This window comes from Talpa occidentalis, unplaced genomic scaffold (genome assembly GCF_014898055.3).
Source record: "Talpa occidentalis isolate TD23 unplaced genomic scaffold, MPIMG_talOcc4v2.1 talOcc4.3, whole genome shotgun sequence".
In the NCBI taxonomy this organism is placed as follows: Eukaryota; Metazoa; Chordata; class Mammalia; order Eulipotyphla; family Talpidae; genus Talpa; species Talpa occidentalis.
Window position 1 is genome coordinate 18,422,260 of NW_023603184.1, and position 19,095 is coordinate 18,441,354.

The 19,095-nt window shown below is 32.9% G+C and overlaps 1 protein-coding gene across 2 annotated transcripts in view; it reads left to right on the top strand.

Annotated features, from left to right (window-relative positions):
• The window catches only part of KIF18A (kinesin family member 18A), a 66,164-nt gene that overhangs the window by 26,051 nt on the left and 21,018 nt on the right, over nucleotides 1-19,095 (top strand). For both annotated transcript variants that reach the window (XM_037522534.2, XM_037522533.2), the window contains 3 exons: nucleotides 2,293-2,457; nucleotides 8,031-8,152; nucleotides 12,219-12,451. In XM_037522534.2, coding sequence (XP_037378431.1) covers nucleotides 2,293-2,457; nucleotides 8,031-8,152; nucleotides 12,219-12,451 — 520 coding nt within the window. The remainder of the gene's footprint in view (nucleotides 1-2,292; nucleotides 2,458-8,030; nucleotides 8,153-12,218; nucleotides 12,452-19,095) is intronic.

Below are 19,095 nucleotides of genomic sequence, written 5' to 3' on the forward strand. Positions count from 1 at the left end.
TCTGCCTGCTCTGCTCCCCTCTCTGGCTCTGGTGAATTCTCTCACCCTCCCGTGCTTCTGACTGTACCCAGTGCTTGTATAAATAAATAAATAAATAAATAAATAAATAAATAAATAAATAAATAAATAAATAAATAAATAAATAAATAAATCTTAAAAAAAAAAATAGTAACAAGTCTTTAAAAAAAAAAAAAGAAGTATAAACCCAAAAAACATCCTTTTGGGGTTTTTCATCTTTTTGGTATTAAATATTGCTGCCATCAAAACCATGTATCATTTCATGCACTGGTTTTTAACAGTGCCTAAGATACTTATAAGTGTTAAAGCAAAATAAAGATAACTTGATTTAACTGCTTTCCTTCAGGCAGGTACAATACTTTTATGTTCATTTTTCAGATGAGATGAGTGAAGACCCACTGAAATTAACTTGCCTAAGCTTTCACACCTTCTGAATAGCAGAAGAAAGTCAAAAAGTATATATTCATTTTCTATTATAGCAGTAGCTCTAAACTTTTGGTTTCAGGACACCATTCTGCTTTGAAAAGATATTTAGAATCTCAAAGAGCTTTTGTTTACGTGGTGTCCATTTATCCATATTGCCATGTTTGAAATTTAAACTGAGGTTTACAAAAATACATTTATATATTAATTTTTAAACAACTGATTAACCTATTACATGAGAGTCTTTTAATGAAAATTGTTTCCTAAAGTAAAAATAGGTAGTGAGAGAGTTGGTGTTTCACCAATTTTTGCAAATCTCCTTAATGCCTGACTTTTCCCACCAGCCATATTCTCATAGGTGTTTCTCCATTGTTCTGCTATTATGTTATCATTTAGCTTCTGCAAAACTCTAACATACAATACTTGAAAATATTACGATAAAAAAGACTAAAAATTTTAATTAGTAGTTTTGACTTAAAAATAGCTTGGGCTCTCTGAGCCCCAAAAAGTGTCTTAGGGATTTTTAGGAATTTCTTCATCACCCTGGGGTTTCCATGCAGGAAAACCTCTTCAGTGTAGCATTTTATCACAGTTCTATCCCTACTGTGCTAGCGAGTTTGTTTGGGGTTAACATTTGACTTCTTTACTTCCCCTTTTTGTTTGCTTGTCAGGTTTGTTTTGTTTTTATTAATGTATTAAATGATAAAGAATGATTGCACTATTATAAGTAAACAGAGAAGTTACAATAAAGAGTTAAGAACCTTTGTAAGAACAACAGTGCCTACCTACCAACTGTATTTGCCTGATGTATTTGGCTAGACTGAAATGGAGTATACTTCTGCCTACCTTTGTAATTCCTTTGAAGGGAAGGTCAAGTTAAGTTTTATGAATATCCTGAATATGCCATCTTTACCAGACATTATATGACTCAGACGTTCATATCCTGTATCCAAATGAAAATAGCATGTCTTTTTTTATTATTATTTTATCACCAATTTGTTAAGAGGTCTTAAAAGATAAGGAAGAAGAACTTATCTCCTAAATAGGGTAACATTTTGACCAAGTTCAAGTGTAGTTCCTGTTCACTTTTTCATTCATTTAGTTCCCTGCTTCCCAAGTCTTGAGGCTCTATTTTCTCAGTTGCAGCCATCATTGCTGATGATTGAGTTCAGTGTCTATTGACAAAGCCCACGGTTCTGTTCTGGCCCACAATTCCTATGACAGTATGCAAGACCCTTCAGATAAGACACCAAAAAGCCAGTTTTACTTTCAATTCATGCCCAGCTAAAACACTAAAAAGTATAAACTATATCCATTATCAGTCCTGAACCAACCATCAGACCATGTTCAGTAGTCTGATATAAGTGCTATTTTCTGTCATTTTCACCAACCACTTTAAAGTCTTGTAGGTAAATCCGAAGCAATACAGCACTTGATTTTTTTTTTCACATCTTTCAAATTGGAGGAAAACAGAGCAAGACATGCATCTTCTTTCGTTGTGAATATGGAAATCATTGAACTTACCAAGCCTTCTATGAACTTTTCACATGCAACATTGAAAGAAGTATATTTTAACACAAAAGAGAAGTTATAGCCTTCAATTTGACCATTGTTATTTCTTAACGCCATAAACTCTCAACATGTAATTTTATAAAAATGACTCACAACTCAATTTCCTATTTTCCTGCTAGCAGTATTGTGAGATTTCAAGGGGAAAACAGCTTTAAATACAGAAGTATAGACTAAGAAGATTACAGTATCACGTTTACAAGAAAATATAGTAATTTATTAATATCACATACATCAAATATCAAAAATACTAGTTTGATTGTTCAGTGCATTGTTTTTCAGGCCACTTGCAAACGAGATCATAGACTTGCTGTGTTAAAAACTCGTCGCTTCTACCTAGAGAAGAAAAGGGAAGAGGAATTGAAGCAATTTGAAGAGAATACCAATTGGCTACATCGTGTGGAAAATGAAATGGTACTCTTAGGTCAAAATGGTCATATTCCAAAGGTATAGATGTGTTTGCATGTTCAGATTTATTTTGTGAGAACTGAGCTTTTTGAAACCCATTCTCTTTATTATTGAGTAAATATCTTTCATAAGACAGCTGTTGCCTCATCTCACTGAGATTTAATTTACTCATTTTTGCTGTTTTTACAGAATATACCTTCTGCTAATTGCATTCTAGATTTGCCTTTCCTATATTCAGAAGGTTGAAATTACTTTTAAATGTCATTTTTAAGTAAATGCATCTATTTATGAGGTAGACCTAAGTTAGGATAATATTGTTTCAAACTATACTTGAGACTATATCATGTAGGTAATTTAAGTTTGTTTTAATACTAGATATTTTATGCAAAATTAGTTTTAAGTGTGGTCAACATCACTTGTAGTATTGTTCAGGAAAGCTGGTTTGCAAATTGAGAGAGTGAGTTACATTGAACTAGAGATATTACACATGGAATGGCAAATGGTAACATTTATAAAGAATATTAATGAGTAATGTTGGTTAGTGGCTAAATCAGATCAGAATTGTGTTCAACCACAAGATTACAGAAATGAACTAAATGAACTACATACATGTCATCATTCCGTGGTTATGACATCACTACTCTGTCTCTAGTTTCAAGTTCACACTTAGAACAGAAGAGGAGGAAAGAAAGGCATTTGTATTAAAAGAGCAAAAACTATTTCAGAAATTGCAAACAGATACATCTGATTGGCTAGAGTTGTCACTTGACTGTCCCTAGATGTAGGGAAACTAGAAAGGTGACTACTTTTGCTACACACATTAATCACTATGAAAAAAATTAATCACCTTAGAGTTTTCTTAATAAGAAAGGAAAAAGAAATATGGAATAACAACTAGCAGGCAACTGTGTCAAAGTAAGTAATTTCCTCCAAATACCTAATACTTCACAAGAACAGTTTTCGTAATTTTCTAAAAGGAGATACTTTTAAAGTTTTTGCTTTAATGCTCTTCTGAAATGCTATACTATGTGTCAGCTAATTGACATATAATTATCTGGAATCTTCTACTGAAAATAGAGATTCAATATATTTTAATATTTCAGATATTCAGTAATGAATAGAGATGGTAGATTATATTAAAAGATAACAAAATTTTTGTTTTGTTTCAAAGATTGTAACAAATAGATAATGACTAAGGAAATGGATTATCTGATTGTCAAGTAATCATTGTAAATGACCATGCTTTAGCATGGAGAGTAGAGGCTAGCAGTAGTCAATTATGACACCTCAAGATAGTAAAAGGAGCAGTGAATAGTAAGTAGCAGCAACCTTGTTTCTTAAGACAAAAGCTTAAACAAATAGAGACTGAGTAGGTCTTCATTCTAGAGATATATAGACAGTCAAACAACAAGTTAATCCGCAGCTCTATAATTCTGGAAATCTTCAAAATGTATTGCTGAAAGTATGCTAGCCAATTAGTTCAACAGATTAGGAATTAAATGTAGCACAGAGCATACTTTAATAAGATTTTATAATAATATAACTTAATTTATAAGGCACTTAGAATAATAATTCTAGTGTTTGATTGTAGTGTTGAATACTAACCATAACTATGACTTTTGGTAACATATTTAACTTCATTGTCTTAATTTCTCATCTTTAAAATATATTTAAGGCATTATAAATTTAAATGAAAGCTTTATTATACAAAGGCCTAGCAGTGCTTAACATAGATAGTTGATGATCATTTAATAATATTTTAAGCAATAGTAATGTAAACATCAATAGCCAAGGAACAGTGTACACAGAAGGAATGCAACAGGGTTAGCTGCATTATAAAACATTTTCTTCCCTTTTTTTTTCCCCCAGAAAAGTGATTGCTTCTGACCTTTGGGGTCATACATGCCTTTGAGAATCTGGTTAAAGCCATGTTCACCTTTTCCCAGATGGGAGTTTATTGAGGGAAATCATATCCAGACAATATTGCTTTTTTTTTTTTTTGGTCATTTTTTTCTTGACACAACATTAATATCTATTCTAGAAGAGAAATATAATCTTTAATTACCATATTTATCTTAAGACAATATTATAGACATTTATATTTACATGGTTTCAAAGGAGTAGGCAAAAATAGACAATGATCAATAAACTTCAATAGGAATTATCTTGGGTTAGAAAAGGTAACTTTTGAAATTCCATGCTAAGTCTGAGGCATCTAAATCTATAAAAATTCACTCTAGAATACAACAGCCTCATCCGAGCACTGCAGCTATCAGATTACCCAAGCCATGTTCTGAATAAAAAGTTTTCAGAGAAACAGCTGATAGCTCTGTCCAACTGAGTGTTTCACATTCAGTGCCTAAGGAATGATTCTCTTGAAAAGGTTGTAGATATTGAATGTGTATAATACTTTTTGATTTATTTCACTTTTTTATAATGCATTTATTTCACTTATGTATTGAAGTCCATGCGTATCCAAAGCTCCCTTATTCTCAAGGTTAGTTTCTAAAGGCCATTAAATTATAAGTATTAAAGATTCTTTAATTTTCTTTATTACTATTTTGGCCATGGTGATCTATAAGAATATTTAACTCATCTGGTAGACAAAACCATTCTCATGAAGAGTCCAAACAGATTTTTTGTGCGATAAATACAACATAAAATTTATCATTCTAACATTTATGGTTCAGTGGCATTAGTACATTCATAAAAATAATTTTAATACATCGCTTCTCAGTCTTTTGGCTAAGATCAAGTGTAAAAATAATTTCAATACGTATATGTATCATTCCAAAATGTTAATACTAGAGTATTTTTACCTCTCAGTAGTTTTACTTAATTTACATTAAACTCATACTATAATTTGGTATATTTATGTAATCAGCATTCTAATTTTTGGCCCAGTCTCAACTAGAGAAACACTTAACAACTAGTCTAGTGTTAAGGAGGCAAAAAAGTCAATTGTAGAAATTTACTATTGATAAGCATTTGCTTTCCAATATCTATCATAAGCTTCTAATTTCATAAATGGTAAAATATTCTTTATATTTTTATTAACGTATTACTAGTAATTTGGTTTTACCTTTTTTTACTTAATGGCATTGGTAAAGTTACTATTTATTTTCAGTAAACTTAAATTTTTTCAATACAGTCTAATCTAAATTTATAGCAATGCGCCTCCTATAACTGATTTTTTTTAATTGAGACAACATTGGTATACAACACTGTATATGATCCAGAGGTATGGGATCACACCACTTGAGGTGTATCAGATGTATGACACTTTCTACAAATCTCTTTAAGCACAACTTTTGCACAACTAAATATGGCCCTCAAATTAATCTTTCAAGTGCATGACATTCATTGTATTTTCTTGTAACTTTTGTGTGTGTTGGGTGTGGGGGGGAACAACTCCATTCCCTCCATCCCAGTCCTACTCTCAGTTCTCATTTCTGTAGTTATTTTCAGCTAATAATTGAAATATCTAATTACTAGCTTTTTCCTACATAAGAAAATGAGAAATAACTTTGTAAATGGACTGATACATAATATACAACTGTGGAATGCACACAGTACTGTGACTTTCAAATTGGTGCTTTTTTTTTTTTCCTATCCTTCATTAACTACCTCTTAACCTCTCAAATCTATCCTCCCCACTTCTCTCTGTCTCCATTACCAACACCCTACTTCAGACTCCCACCCTCCATTATTGCACTGCTATATTTGGTCTGTTTCCATTCATATTCCACTGCAATTCATCTTCTCCATTGTGACTAAAAGGAGCTTTCTAAAAAGGTAACCTTGTTCATATCACTCTTCAGTGCCTTCTCTCTATTATACACTCTATTATGATTTTCTAGACCTATTATGGCACCCAAATAGTTCACACATTTTATGTATCACATCATATTCTTCACTGCCAGCATAGCTAACCTATTTGTAGTTCTCCGAACAGATCATGATCTTTCAGTCACAGTGATTACCATGGGCAAGACAAGAAAATACTTGTAAACTTGGTTTTCCAAAAATGATAAGCTAGTCAAGGGCCATTTTTATTGACCAATACAATTATACAAGCAAGGCTTGTCTCTTTAAAAGAAGAATGATTTAAGATGATAAAAGAATAAGATTATTGAAGAAATATCTTGAGGGATTATTTTAAGGTTTAAAGAGGGAATAGTTGACAAATAGGTTCACATTATTAGAATCTCTGTATTTGCTAAGTGGGAAAGACTAAAGAGATCACTTAGTCAAGTTCATAAATTTTAGGTAACTTCAGCTACATAAAAGTCCTATTTTTGACTTTAGATATAACATTTATGTCATCACCGAGACCATCTCTAAAATCACCTGACTCATATTATCCTGACTCCCTTAAAAGAATTTTTTTCTGAGATACTTGCTGTATTTCTTGACTTGCCATCATGAATTATGTAAATAACCTCCAGCTTTACTGTATTTCAGACATGTAGAGTGACAATGTTTGCCTGTCACTGCCTATCACTAACATAGAAAGTATTTTTTAAAAAGAGAGTAAAACGACAACTTTGGCTATTAGCAAATCAACAGTCAACTACAGGTTGGGACAGAGTATGAAAGAACTAAAATGAATAATGAAAATAATCCCTAGAAGGAAGTTCCAGGCACAGCTCCCCTACTTTTAGAATTGTTTCACAAAATTCACTCCCTTTTATTGTACTTTTATTATACTAAAATTTTTCCAATTAAAGACTGAAAATTACATTAGTTATTACTATTCATACTTTAAAGTATAACCATTTAGCTGGTATTTTCCATAGTTAATGTTTAGTAGGTTAGAAGAAAAAATCAGTAATTTCAGATGGTCAAGTAGGGAATATTGGCCCTACAGAAAACTAAGGTTTAATGCTTAGCGTTTTGCTCTAGAATGAAGCTTATACCAAGATCAGCTGGAGGCATGAAACTCCAGACTCTACATTGGGCCGATTCACTAGACTACTCTGACAGGGGCCTCCCTGGTGGCGCAGGGATTAGAGTATCAGTGCTATCTAGAGCTATCACCAGCCACTGCGACACGAGTTCAATCCCCAGTCAGGGAACTAACCACATGGTGTGGCAGACCTCTCCTGTCTGGCCTGCTGCTCCCCTCTGCAGTGTATTTCAGTAGATCTGCCTCTTCCACTCCCCACTTTGTCTCTGGTGAATCTTCTCACCCCCAGTACCTCTGACCTACACCCCAGTTCTTGTATGCATAAATAAATAATAAATAAACTACTTGGACACAGCTCCTGTTCTGGTGCTAGACCTTGCAGTCTACTTCAGACAGAGTAACTGCAAATAAAATAAAGACAGGAAATTGTTACTGATGCGTGGTATGACTGAGACCGTAAGGGGTGGGAGGTATCCAAGCTGGCCATTTTCTTCAGTTTCTGAGGAAACTTGAACCATACCTTACATTTAATTATACAACAGAAAGCTTGTACTTGAATTCTTTCTTGTTTGAAATTGTTTCTAAATATTTCATATATTAAAAAATTAAAATGGTGTCACTATTTAAAATAATTTCTATTAAAATTGATTTAATTTTAATATCCTTAAAGGAATCTAAAGTACAGTCACATTGTTTTCCCCAGGAACTCAGTAGAGATCTTCGTTGCCACAATTTGCACCTCCAGAACAAAGATCTGAAAGCTCAAATTAAACATATGAGGGATCTAGTTTGTCTTCAGGAACAGCAACACAGGCAAACAGAGGCGTAAGTACATGAATTTACCTGTTCTATAATTTTTTACGCTGTAGACCTAAGGAATTTCAGTCATAGAAGTTCACTTTTCCACTGTCAGAAAATTGAGTTTTATAAGGGCTACATCATTTTCTTCTTAGGCTTGGAGAGTTGGAAATCATGGAGAAAGAGAAAAAAGATGTGGTTCCTCTCTTCCAAATAATACCTCATAGGGCTTTGTGGTTTTGAAAGCGTTTTTCTTTAAAATGTTATTATTTTTATGTAATATATGCCTAGTAATACAAAATTTGAAAATAAAAAGGAGTCTGTCTTCTACCTCTGTACTGTAACCATCCATTTCCCCTCTTAAAAGCAATTACAATTAATACAACTGAAATTTTTTTTATGCTGATTCTAAATTTTATTTTTTTTTTATTTTTATATTCCCCATACAATTGCAACCCCCCCATTTTGACCCCAATCCCTCCCCTCCCGCCCCCCACCCCCAAAAAGTGTCTCTGGTTCATAGTTTTTTGTTGATTTTGATTTTCACTTTCTTATAGTTATTCATTTTCCTGGTCCCTTATTTAAGTTTTCTAGATTCCTGCTATGAGTGAGACCATCCGGTATTTTTCGTTTTCTTTCTGGCTTATTTCGCTGAGCATGATCCCTTCCAGCGCCATCCATGTTGCTGCAAATTGCATGTGTTTATCTTTTTTGAATGCTGAGTAATATTCCATGGTGTATATGTACCACATCTTCTTGATCCAGTCATCTATTTTTGGGCATTTGGGTTGTTTCCAAAGCTTAGCTATTGTAAATAGTGCTGCTATAAACATAGGGGTGCAGGTGCTCTTTGGAATTGATGTTTCTGTGTCCTTTGGGTAAATACCTAGGAGTGGAATTGCTGGATCATGTGGAAGCTCTATCTTTAGTAGGTCCAGAAATCTCCACACAGCTCTCCATAGTGGTTGGACCAGTTTGCACTCCCACCAACAGTGCAGAAGAGTTCCTTTTTCTCCATACCCTCGCCAACATTTGTTGTTGCTAGTTTTTTTAATATGTGCCATTCTCACTGGTGTAAGATGGTATCTCATGGTAGTTTTGATTTGCATTTCCCTGATGACAAGTGATGTTGAACATTTTTTCATATGCCTGTTGGCCATTTGCATTTCCTCTTCAGAGAAGTTTCTTTTTAGCTCTTCTGCCCATTTTTTGACTGGATTATTTTCTTTGTTGTTGTTGAGTCTCATCAGCTCTTTGCAGATTTTTGTGATCAGTCCTTTATCATTAGTGTGTGCAAAAATGTTCTCCCATACAACTGAAATTTTTAAGTAAGCAGTTTTTAAACATTCGTAATTCCAGAATGATTTTTACTGTCATTAAAATTAAATTTGCTGAACTTGTATGTTTTTTTTGCTTCAAGTGTCCCAATTTTTAGGCAATGTTATAGGGGCTCTTTTATGCTCTGCCAGCTCAGTAACAGCATTTTGGTTGTTGAAACAGTATTTGTAACTTAACCTTTGTCATTTACCTTGGATATATTCATCAGCTCCTTAGGTGTCATTCTGTTATAATGTAAAAATAACAAATTTATTTCTCTAATGACTTTTTTGCTTCTTTAAAATTTAACCAGAATTCTACCAGTGTTTTCAAGTAACTGATAATTAAATTTGCTATATTTTTGATTTGAAGGAATTCATATTAGGGCAAATACTTTTAAAAAGAAGAAAAGGGAAATAAAAATTTAAGGAATATAATCCTTCTGTCGATAGAAGACAGTCAACCTAATCTTCCCATACTTTTATACCTGGTACAAAATATTCATTTACCTGTATTAAAACCACCAGCAGGGCCTCCCTGGTGGCGCAAGGATGCAATCTATGAAGCTATCCACAGCCACTGCAGCATGAGTTCAATCCCCAGCCAGGGAGCTACTCACATGGCACGGCAGACCTCTCCTGACTCACCCGCTGCTCCCCTCAGCAGTGTACTTCGGTCAATCTACCTGTTCTGTTCCCTACTCTGTCTCTGGTGAATCCTCTCACCCCCCACAACTCTGGCCTGTACCCAGTTCTTGTATACATAAATAAATCAATAAAAATAAAATAAAATAAAATCAACAGCAAAAAACTAAACTCATCAAAGAAACATTGATCTATTTCAACCAAACTCTATTTGTTACATTAGGCATAGATTATTAATACATTTAAGATAAATTTTGTGTCTCAAAGTGGAAAAAGAGATTTCTTACTAACTTATTTAGAAAAATTCAGAGGTCATATGACATGATGAAATAGTGTGAGTTTTGGAATTGGTCTTGAATTTTAGCATATTAGCCACATAACCTTTCATAAATTATTTAACCTCATTAAACCTTAGTTTTCTTATATGTTAAATTACTTATCTATAAAGAATTTGAAAGATTCAGATGGCAAAAGTAAATCAACAGCATGTATTGTACATCTCTGATACCACCTTCAGGTTGGATGATTTACTCGGAGGAGTAACTTGACCTATCATACAGTTGTATTATGATTTATTATAGTGGAAGTACACAAAACAAAATCAGCAAAAGGAAAAGGCACACAGGGAAGGAGGCACAAGGAAACAAAATGCAAACTTTCATATGTCCTCCTCCAGTGGATTTGCACAGGTTGCACTTAAGTTTCCCAGCAAAATGTCATGACAACACATATCAACTCTCTCTTCTGGAAACTCATCAGACACTCAGTACTTGAGTTTTTATTAGGAGTTGATTGCATGAGCACCCTATAGAATACATGAAAATTTCAAACTTTCCAGAGGTAAATCAGCTGTTCAGCATAAATCATGTTTGCAAAAACAACTTACGCGTAGTAGCCACTCTTAACCTGTTTTGAGAATGATGGGGGCCTTCCCAAAATCCAGGTGTCAAGAAACCAGGCCAGACCAACTTTGCTAACAAGTCTTTCCATGAGTAGCAGCCTTAGGCCATTTAACATGATTAATATATTCAGTAAATAATTACTTTTGTTGGCTTTCTAAATAATGACATTTCCCTATAGATAGGAATTGTGGTTACCTTCCTGGTTTAAATGGAGTACTTCCGACTCATTCCCATCCCCACCAAAAAGAAAAAAGATAATTTGTGCTACTATCTAAATATTTAAGACTCCTAGGTAACAAAGCATTTATATCCTTGTGTGCTAAAATTAATGCCTGTTCTTCCCATTGCTCTATTCATACCCTAAATGACTGTATTCTGGATGTTACAAATCAACTGGAACATCAAATATTAACTACTTCACTATACCAGGCTGAATCATTTCAGATCATTCATACTGTTTGACATCTTCCTTGATATAAAACCTCAGAATGATTATTTGATTATATAAATATATAAATGTTTAACTGAGGTGCTTCTTCAATAAAATCTAATACGTTAAAAGATATATTCTGTGCTTTCCTGATTGACAGCAATAGGGAAAATTTTGAACCACAACTAAGATTCTTAATGATTCTTCATACACACCATACTTTTCTACTGCCTTGCAACTGAATGCCTTTGAAAACCATTGCTTTAGCTCATGAAAAGCTAACTTGAAGGTTCAGATTAGTTCATTTGTTACTAGTTTTTTTAATGTTATATACCTAAAATTAGCCCCATATTTTGATTGTATTAATTTTTCATTTCACTACCATGGTAATCAATAACAATATCTTTGGTTTGTAAATCACATCATGCTTTGCAAAAAGCTTTCATATGTATTTAACTCACTTAGTGCTCAAAATAATCTGTTTTGACTAGTGACCATCCAGTTGTATCTCACACTAAAAAAAGGAGAAACTTCAGTTTATACTTGTTACAAAGTAATAGAGATACAGGTAAAGAACTCAGACTACAAAGGTCTGGTGATTTTAATTCCAATCCAAGATTTTTCCAGTTATATATTTAATGTATTAGGAATATTTTGAACTACTTCGTTAAAATATTCTAAAGGAACATATATACAGAGAATCATTTTAATGATTTGCTAGTACTTTGGGTGTAACTTAGAAGTGCAATAATTTATTTATAATTTAGTATCTCTCTTTTCTTCTTGCCTTCTCTATATAGAGTATTAAATGCTTTACTTCCAGCCCTAAGAAAACAATATTGTGCAGTAAAAGAAGCTGGCCTGTTAAATGCTGCTTTTGAGTCTGACTTCAAAGAAATTGAACATTTGGTTGAGAGGAAAAAGGTGGTAGTTTGGGCTGACCAAACCACTGAACATACCAAGCAAAACAATTTACCAGAGATTTCTATTCTTATGACTTTTCCCCAGCTTGTACCATGTCAGTCTACTCCTTGTAAGTACAGCTTTTATTTTATTAAATAAAGAGTTATATTATTTCTAGAGTAACCTCCTTTATATATCAATCTACGGAACACTTGATATTTTAATAGGTTTGGCTACTTTGTGAGAATTAATGGGGAAATTTGTTGTGGAATCATTTCAATTAACCTGTATTTTCCAAAGGTCTAAGAGCAAGTATGTATTGATGTTCTAAATGAATATAGAAGTAAAACCTTGAAGTTATAGTACCCATTTTTGTTCAGAGTAATTTTACTATCATCCTTCTTTAAAATTTAACCCATGTTAAGGACTGCATAGTAAAATTATTGACATTGTACTCTGTAGTATCTAATAATATGTTAAAAACATCTAGTAGTACAGAATTTACTTTTTTTTTTTAACTGAGAAATCACTTGATAGCTCTTCTCTCATTGAAGTGTGTATGGGACATTTTAATTGCAAAATAACATTTGATCTTGTTTTTAAAGATTCAGACAATATAAAATACATATAGAAGTAGAATGTCGCCTTTTCCCAGAACCCCCTCATCCTGTGTCCTAACTCAGAAATACATGCTATTTAGAGTTTGATTATATGTATTTTTATATTATTTCTATTAGATATTACAACTAGTGTTTTGTCAGGTTTCACGTGAATGCTACCACATTATACATGCTGATCTACAATTTTCTTGTTTTTAATGTACATTTTTAGGATATACAGTTTTTTTAACAGTTATGAGAATCTAGAGAATAAATGTGCCATAATTAGCCATTTTTCTGTCATGAACAGTACATCTGAGTGCATGCCTGTGTATTCACATTTTTACATGTGTACCAAATTCCTAGAATCTGATTTGCTGGGTCAGAGAACAAATGCTTTTTAATTTGTTGATTCTCAAATTTTTCTTATAATAAATGCTTATATTCTTTTTAAATTTGAAACTCTCAGATTACTACTGAAATTGTTTCATTTTCTCTGATGTATCTTTTGCTCATTGAGTTGGTGGAGTTTCTTATTTGTTTCAGATTTAGAGGAAAGGAGTTTTGGTTGGTGCTCAGTTAATAGGAGCTCTGGTTCTTGTGGTGGTGTTTTGTTTTTTGTTTTTTTTTTTCCTTAGTTTATCAATATTTTAATACTATTGATATTTTTTTTTACTTTATGTAGTAAGATTTATGTTTTCCATTGTAAGGAGTTTTCTAGGAGTCTTGCAATCTGAAAGTGTTTGCAATACCCCTTCACTTCCAAACACAGTCCATTTTTCGTATGAGGGTGGATATATGCTGACAGTAATAACAAATAAGACCTTATTCTCTGTAGAAAGAAATGAGTTTTTTTTTTTTCTCATGTACTAAAACCAATTGAGCCTTCTAATAATTAGGTGAAGAATGCCAGGGATCTTCACAAAAACTTGGCCATAAAAGTCCATGGATTTTCTGGGGAAAAGTTGACATAGATTCTATTGCACATGTTATTCCTGAGTACCCAGGGGACCTACAAATAACTTAATAGGAGAATTGAGGCCTCATCCCTGAGGTAGGATAAGAGCAAGAAGACCTGGGAACAAAGAAGTTTCCTGAGTCTTCTACAGAGAATTCACAAGCTGCTAAATAGTCCGCTTGCCAGCCGATAGTAAAGCCCGCTTTCTCATTCACTTTCACCACTTATTGTATTAGTACTAAATGTGAGTTTCCAATAACAAGACCTGAGCCCCCAACACCATCTTTCAAATAGAGGAAAATCAGAACAAACAACATACCCAGTGAATAAAAAGCAGTGAAGTACATACAATTGATACCATACATGAGGAAAATGCCTATTAAAAAAAAGGCTTTAATCAAGCAATAAATAATCCATATAGGGGTCTTCCTGGTGTCATAGGTGTTAAGTCTAAGCGCTATCAAGCTATCACTGCTGTGGCCTGAGTTTGATCTGGCCAGGAAGCTAACCCCCATATAGCACAGAAGACCTCTCCTGTCTCTCCTGCTATTCCCCTTGGCAGTGTATTTCAGTAAATCCTCCTGTTCTGCTCTCCCCGCTCTGTCTCTGGTGAGTCTTCTCACCTCCCCCACGCTTCTGGCCTACACCCCATCTTTCTATGCATAAATAAATGAATCTATTTTAAAAAATAATACTCCATATAGTAAACTCAAGATTAAGGCAAGGAAATAGTTTAGGAAATTAAGACATTGTAATGGTAATAACACTTGCTGTATATAAATAGTTTATAAATCTGAATGGATAACTATATCACAGACATTAGATAATGCAAAAGAATACAAAATAATGATAAGCATATTTGCACAAAATAAATTACTAACTAAATGTAAAAAAAAGTAATTTTATAACTGCAAGAACAACAAGATAAAATTGTAATTAAAGTACATCTCAGTATTCCTTTTTAAGAATTGGAGAGCAATCTAGTAGTTAGCATTAGGTTTAAAGAAACAAATAATAATAAAGTTGGATTCAATAGCTATAAATGGAAACTCATGTCCCTCAATAAACATGTATATATGACTTCTGTACATTGATCATAACTAAAATGCCAATCATATTCTCAACCTGTACCTCTGAGTATAGTTGTCATTGACCTTGTCTGGAATTTAGTGAGTCTTAACTTATCACCACAGTCATTTGTTGAGCTGTTAATCTACTAATTATCTCTGATAATCCTCTCATAACCTATTCTCCATTTTTAGGAGTTTACAGATTGAGAAAGAGCAATGCTCAAATGTATCTCAAAAATATATACATATACACATAAAATCAGGAATTGCAATTTTTCTCTCCTACTTTTTCCATTGATCTGTTCCATCTGCTTTCCAACTTCGAAAAATTACCCAGTTTCTGATAGTGACAGCCATTGCTTTTTTGTTTGTTATCTTACAATAAAACTATTTGTTCTTTCTGTACTTGATAAATTTAATGATACTCATGTTTAAACCTACCATCTTGCAATTTGCTAAATATTCTGCTTTTTCTAAATTCCTTTCTACTTATCTTTGAAATAATAGATTAATATTTTATAATGCATTTTTGTCACTTGTGTGAACTTGCAAGCTATACGTTCTTTTTAAATTCTTTTAGTGATTAACCTCAAGGAAACACTAGTACCCTTGCTTTATCAAAGTCTATTTATCATAGTGACTGTGTGTTACTTTTACCCTTTTCTCACACATTGTTAAATTTTTTAACTCCATTAACCCCTCTGCTGAGGGGTTAATTAACCCCCATTCTATTGTTATGACATTTTATTTTTCTATGTATGCTACACTCACTTTTTATTGTCTGTACAATCAACATGTATACTTACTCTTCATTGTTCTATATTCTTTCAGCATCTGGACCTCCAAGATGTTTTTTCTTTTATCTCAATAACCTTATACATTCCTTCTGCAGTTGGTATGTTGGTGACAAATTTTGTTAGTTTTTATAGATCTGAAGACATGTATATTACTTTCTAACCTGAACAGTATTTTGCTGGAAGTAGAATCCGTTCTGGTGTTGTTTTAACATTTTAAAGATATTGTTTCATTATCTCTGGCCTCATTGCTATTGAAGTCATCTTTAATCTAAGTGTTACCACCTTCAATGTAATCTGACTTCTTACAATATTTTCTCTTTGTCTCAGGGTTTTGTTAGTAGTTTTGTTATAGTGTACCTATGTGATTTTACTTCTACTTTTACTTGGGTTTGTCAAACTTTCTAAATATGTGTCTGGATTCTCTTTCATAAGTTTATAAAGTTCTTAACCATTATATCTTCAAATACTGCTTCTGCCATTTTTGTTCCTTTCTCTACTTCTGAGACACCAGTTATATTACAAGGCATCTTTTCATTGTCTATGTCATTTGCTCTCTTTAGCTTTTCAAGGTTTTCTCTCCCTGGAAATTTCTTTTCACATGTTCTTCAATTTTCTCTTTCTTTTCTGCTGTGTCATATGGTCCCTAAACCAATCGAGTTCATAATTTAAGTTATATTACAAAACTGTAATTTCTATTTGTTTTCATTTTTATAAATTCCTTTCCTTTGCAGAAACTCTCACTGAACACAGTGGATTTAATTCATATAAAATCCTTTTTTTTCCTTCAGAATTTCCAAGTCTAGAACCCTCTGGGTTTGTTCTGTTTTCTCATTCTGCTGGTTTTCATCCACCTGGCCTCATCTCCATGAATGCATGCTAATTTTTGTTGTATCAGACATGTATTTGCAAAATTATTTATAGAAATACTTTAAATCTTCTGATAGTGGTATATTCCTTTGTCAGGATTATTTTTGTTTCTTTCAGTCTCTGGGTAGCATTAGCAATCCAGAATCACATCATTCCAGTTTCAGAGACTGAGATAATTTGAAACTGACCCACTCCACTCCTGATTTATCCTTTAAAGTATAGCTATTCAGGATCCCCACTTGGTGAGGAAGCTTACAAATGATTCCCCTTAGTGGGTTCTAAAATCCAGTTCCAGCACCCCAGTTCCACAAAGCACTCAACAGCATGGCTAGATTTTTTGGCCGCCTCCTCCAGCATCAACAAACAACCTCAAGGGAAATGGCTATAAAAGCAGCGATTACCTTCCTGAACTTTCAGCTTCCTCCTGATACTTGTTTATAATTCTTCACAATCGTATTAGCTTCCCTATGCCTTCAAACAGATGTTTTTTTTATATTTTGTCTTGTATTTTAGTTGCCTTCAGTAGAAAGGTTTGTCTTAATTACCTGGGTTTTTATTAATTAAGTTTACCTATATTACATTTTTATTTTAAGATGACTGGGAAGTTGAAGATTATATATAATCTTAGTCTTACAATAAAACATTGTCATCATAGAAATTTCCTAATTGAGATCTATGATAAGAAAACTTATTTTGTTTCTTGTTTTTTTTTTTAAATTCTCATACCTTTTAAGCCTTGATCCGTTCTTTATAATGTATTCAAGATATTGGACAGGAAATGGGATTTTAATACCAATATTGAAAAGTGCTCATCACCTGCCAAACAATGATCATTATTTCTTATTTAAAAATCCGTATTTCACTTGCAATACAATTGTGCAAACTATACTTATCAACAAAAAAGCAAACATTTATTTGGATCTTAATTCCTTTTCATAACATTTTCAAAGAGAAAGACTACTGAAATCTTGTTCCATTTTATAAGTATGGATTTTTTGTTGAAAATATATCATGGCTAGTCTCAAGAACGCTTTTCTCCTCCAACCCAACTATATCTACATCAATTTATTTTGATGGAAATCTCAAAGAGTGTATCATTTCTTCAATCAATATCTTAGTGTCTTAAAAAAGCTGCAATGCCTTCTTCATAACTAATATCGAATATCTAATCATTTTTCTATAAATGACTTACAATTTTTTTCAAATGAATATTCACATAAGATTTATACTTGGTCATAGGTTGATGTACCTATTAAGTCCTTTTAAATCTATGATTCTCTCCTTTGTCTTTGCTAATTATTAATTCCTTGCCAGTTAAATGGTCATAAATATTACCTCCTTTCCACTTTTTTATTTTATTCAAGTATACTTGAATATATTTTTTTCATCTGTTTAAGAACATATTTTCTTTTCTGCAAATGACCTAGCCATATTTTTAACATTCTTCTGGTATGGTCAACTTTTGCAAAGATTGTTACTTATTTATAGGAGTTTAAGATAGAGATATTTATCTGTTCACAATATTTGCTGAACCTCTGTGTGCCAGACACTTATCTGATGCTATGTATACATCCAAGTATAAACAAACTTCTGTACCCTCATGGCACTCACATTCTAATGGAGGGACAAAGATAATACACATAATAAGTAAATTAAACAGAATCTTAGGATAGTAAGTACCATGCTATGTGAAAATAGAAACAGGGAGTTCAAGAGGGAAAAAGGAGGATGACAAAGAGATTCCTATTTTAAGTAACAGGTATTTAAGGAATGGCAAGGACATATAACTGGCACTAAGGAAAAAGAAGGAAAGTAGATAGTAATGAGGTTGTAGTGATAAAGGGAAGGAAACAGATCGCTCACATTGAAACTTACAGATTATTTATGAGGAATTGGACTATGCACATAACAAGGAGTTATAATATGATCTGATCAGAAAGAAGATATATCTCAGTCATATTTTTTAAAGCTCTCCTCAGTCTGCTCTATTAGCAAGTATTGAAACAGGAGACTATTGCAATAACCCAGGTAAAATATGGTGGTGGCTCAGACCAGGTTGGCAGCAGTGGAATTGGTGAGAAGTGGTAAGGTTCTATTACAGTATGAAGGCAGAACCATCAGGTTTTCCTGACATTGGATTTGGGATATAAAAGAAAGAAATGTCAACAATAACTAAAATTTTTGTACCTATCAACTGAAAGAATCAAGTCACCTTAAAAGAGATGGAGAAGACTTCAAATGAAGCAAGTGTATGGGGTACAGGATAGAGAAGATAAGGAGTTCAATTTAAGCATCTCATATTTGTCTAAGATACGTATCAGTGGAGACATCGAATAAGCAGTTGCATAAGAATATGGAGTTTAGAAGTCTAAACTGAAATATAAGTTTGAGAGTTGTTAACATTTAGATGATATTTAAAACCTTAGGAGTAGATGAATCATCAAGGGATATTAACTCTTTCCTGTAAAATACACTTTGCAAAT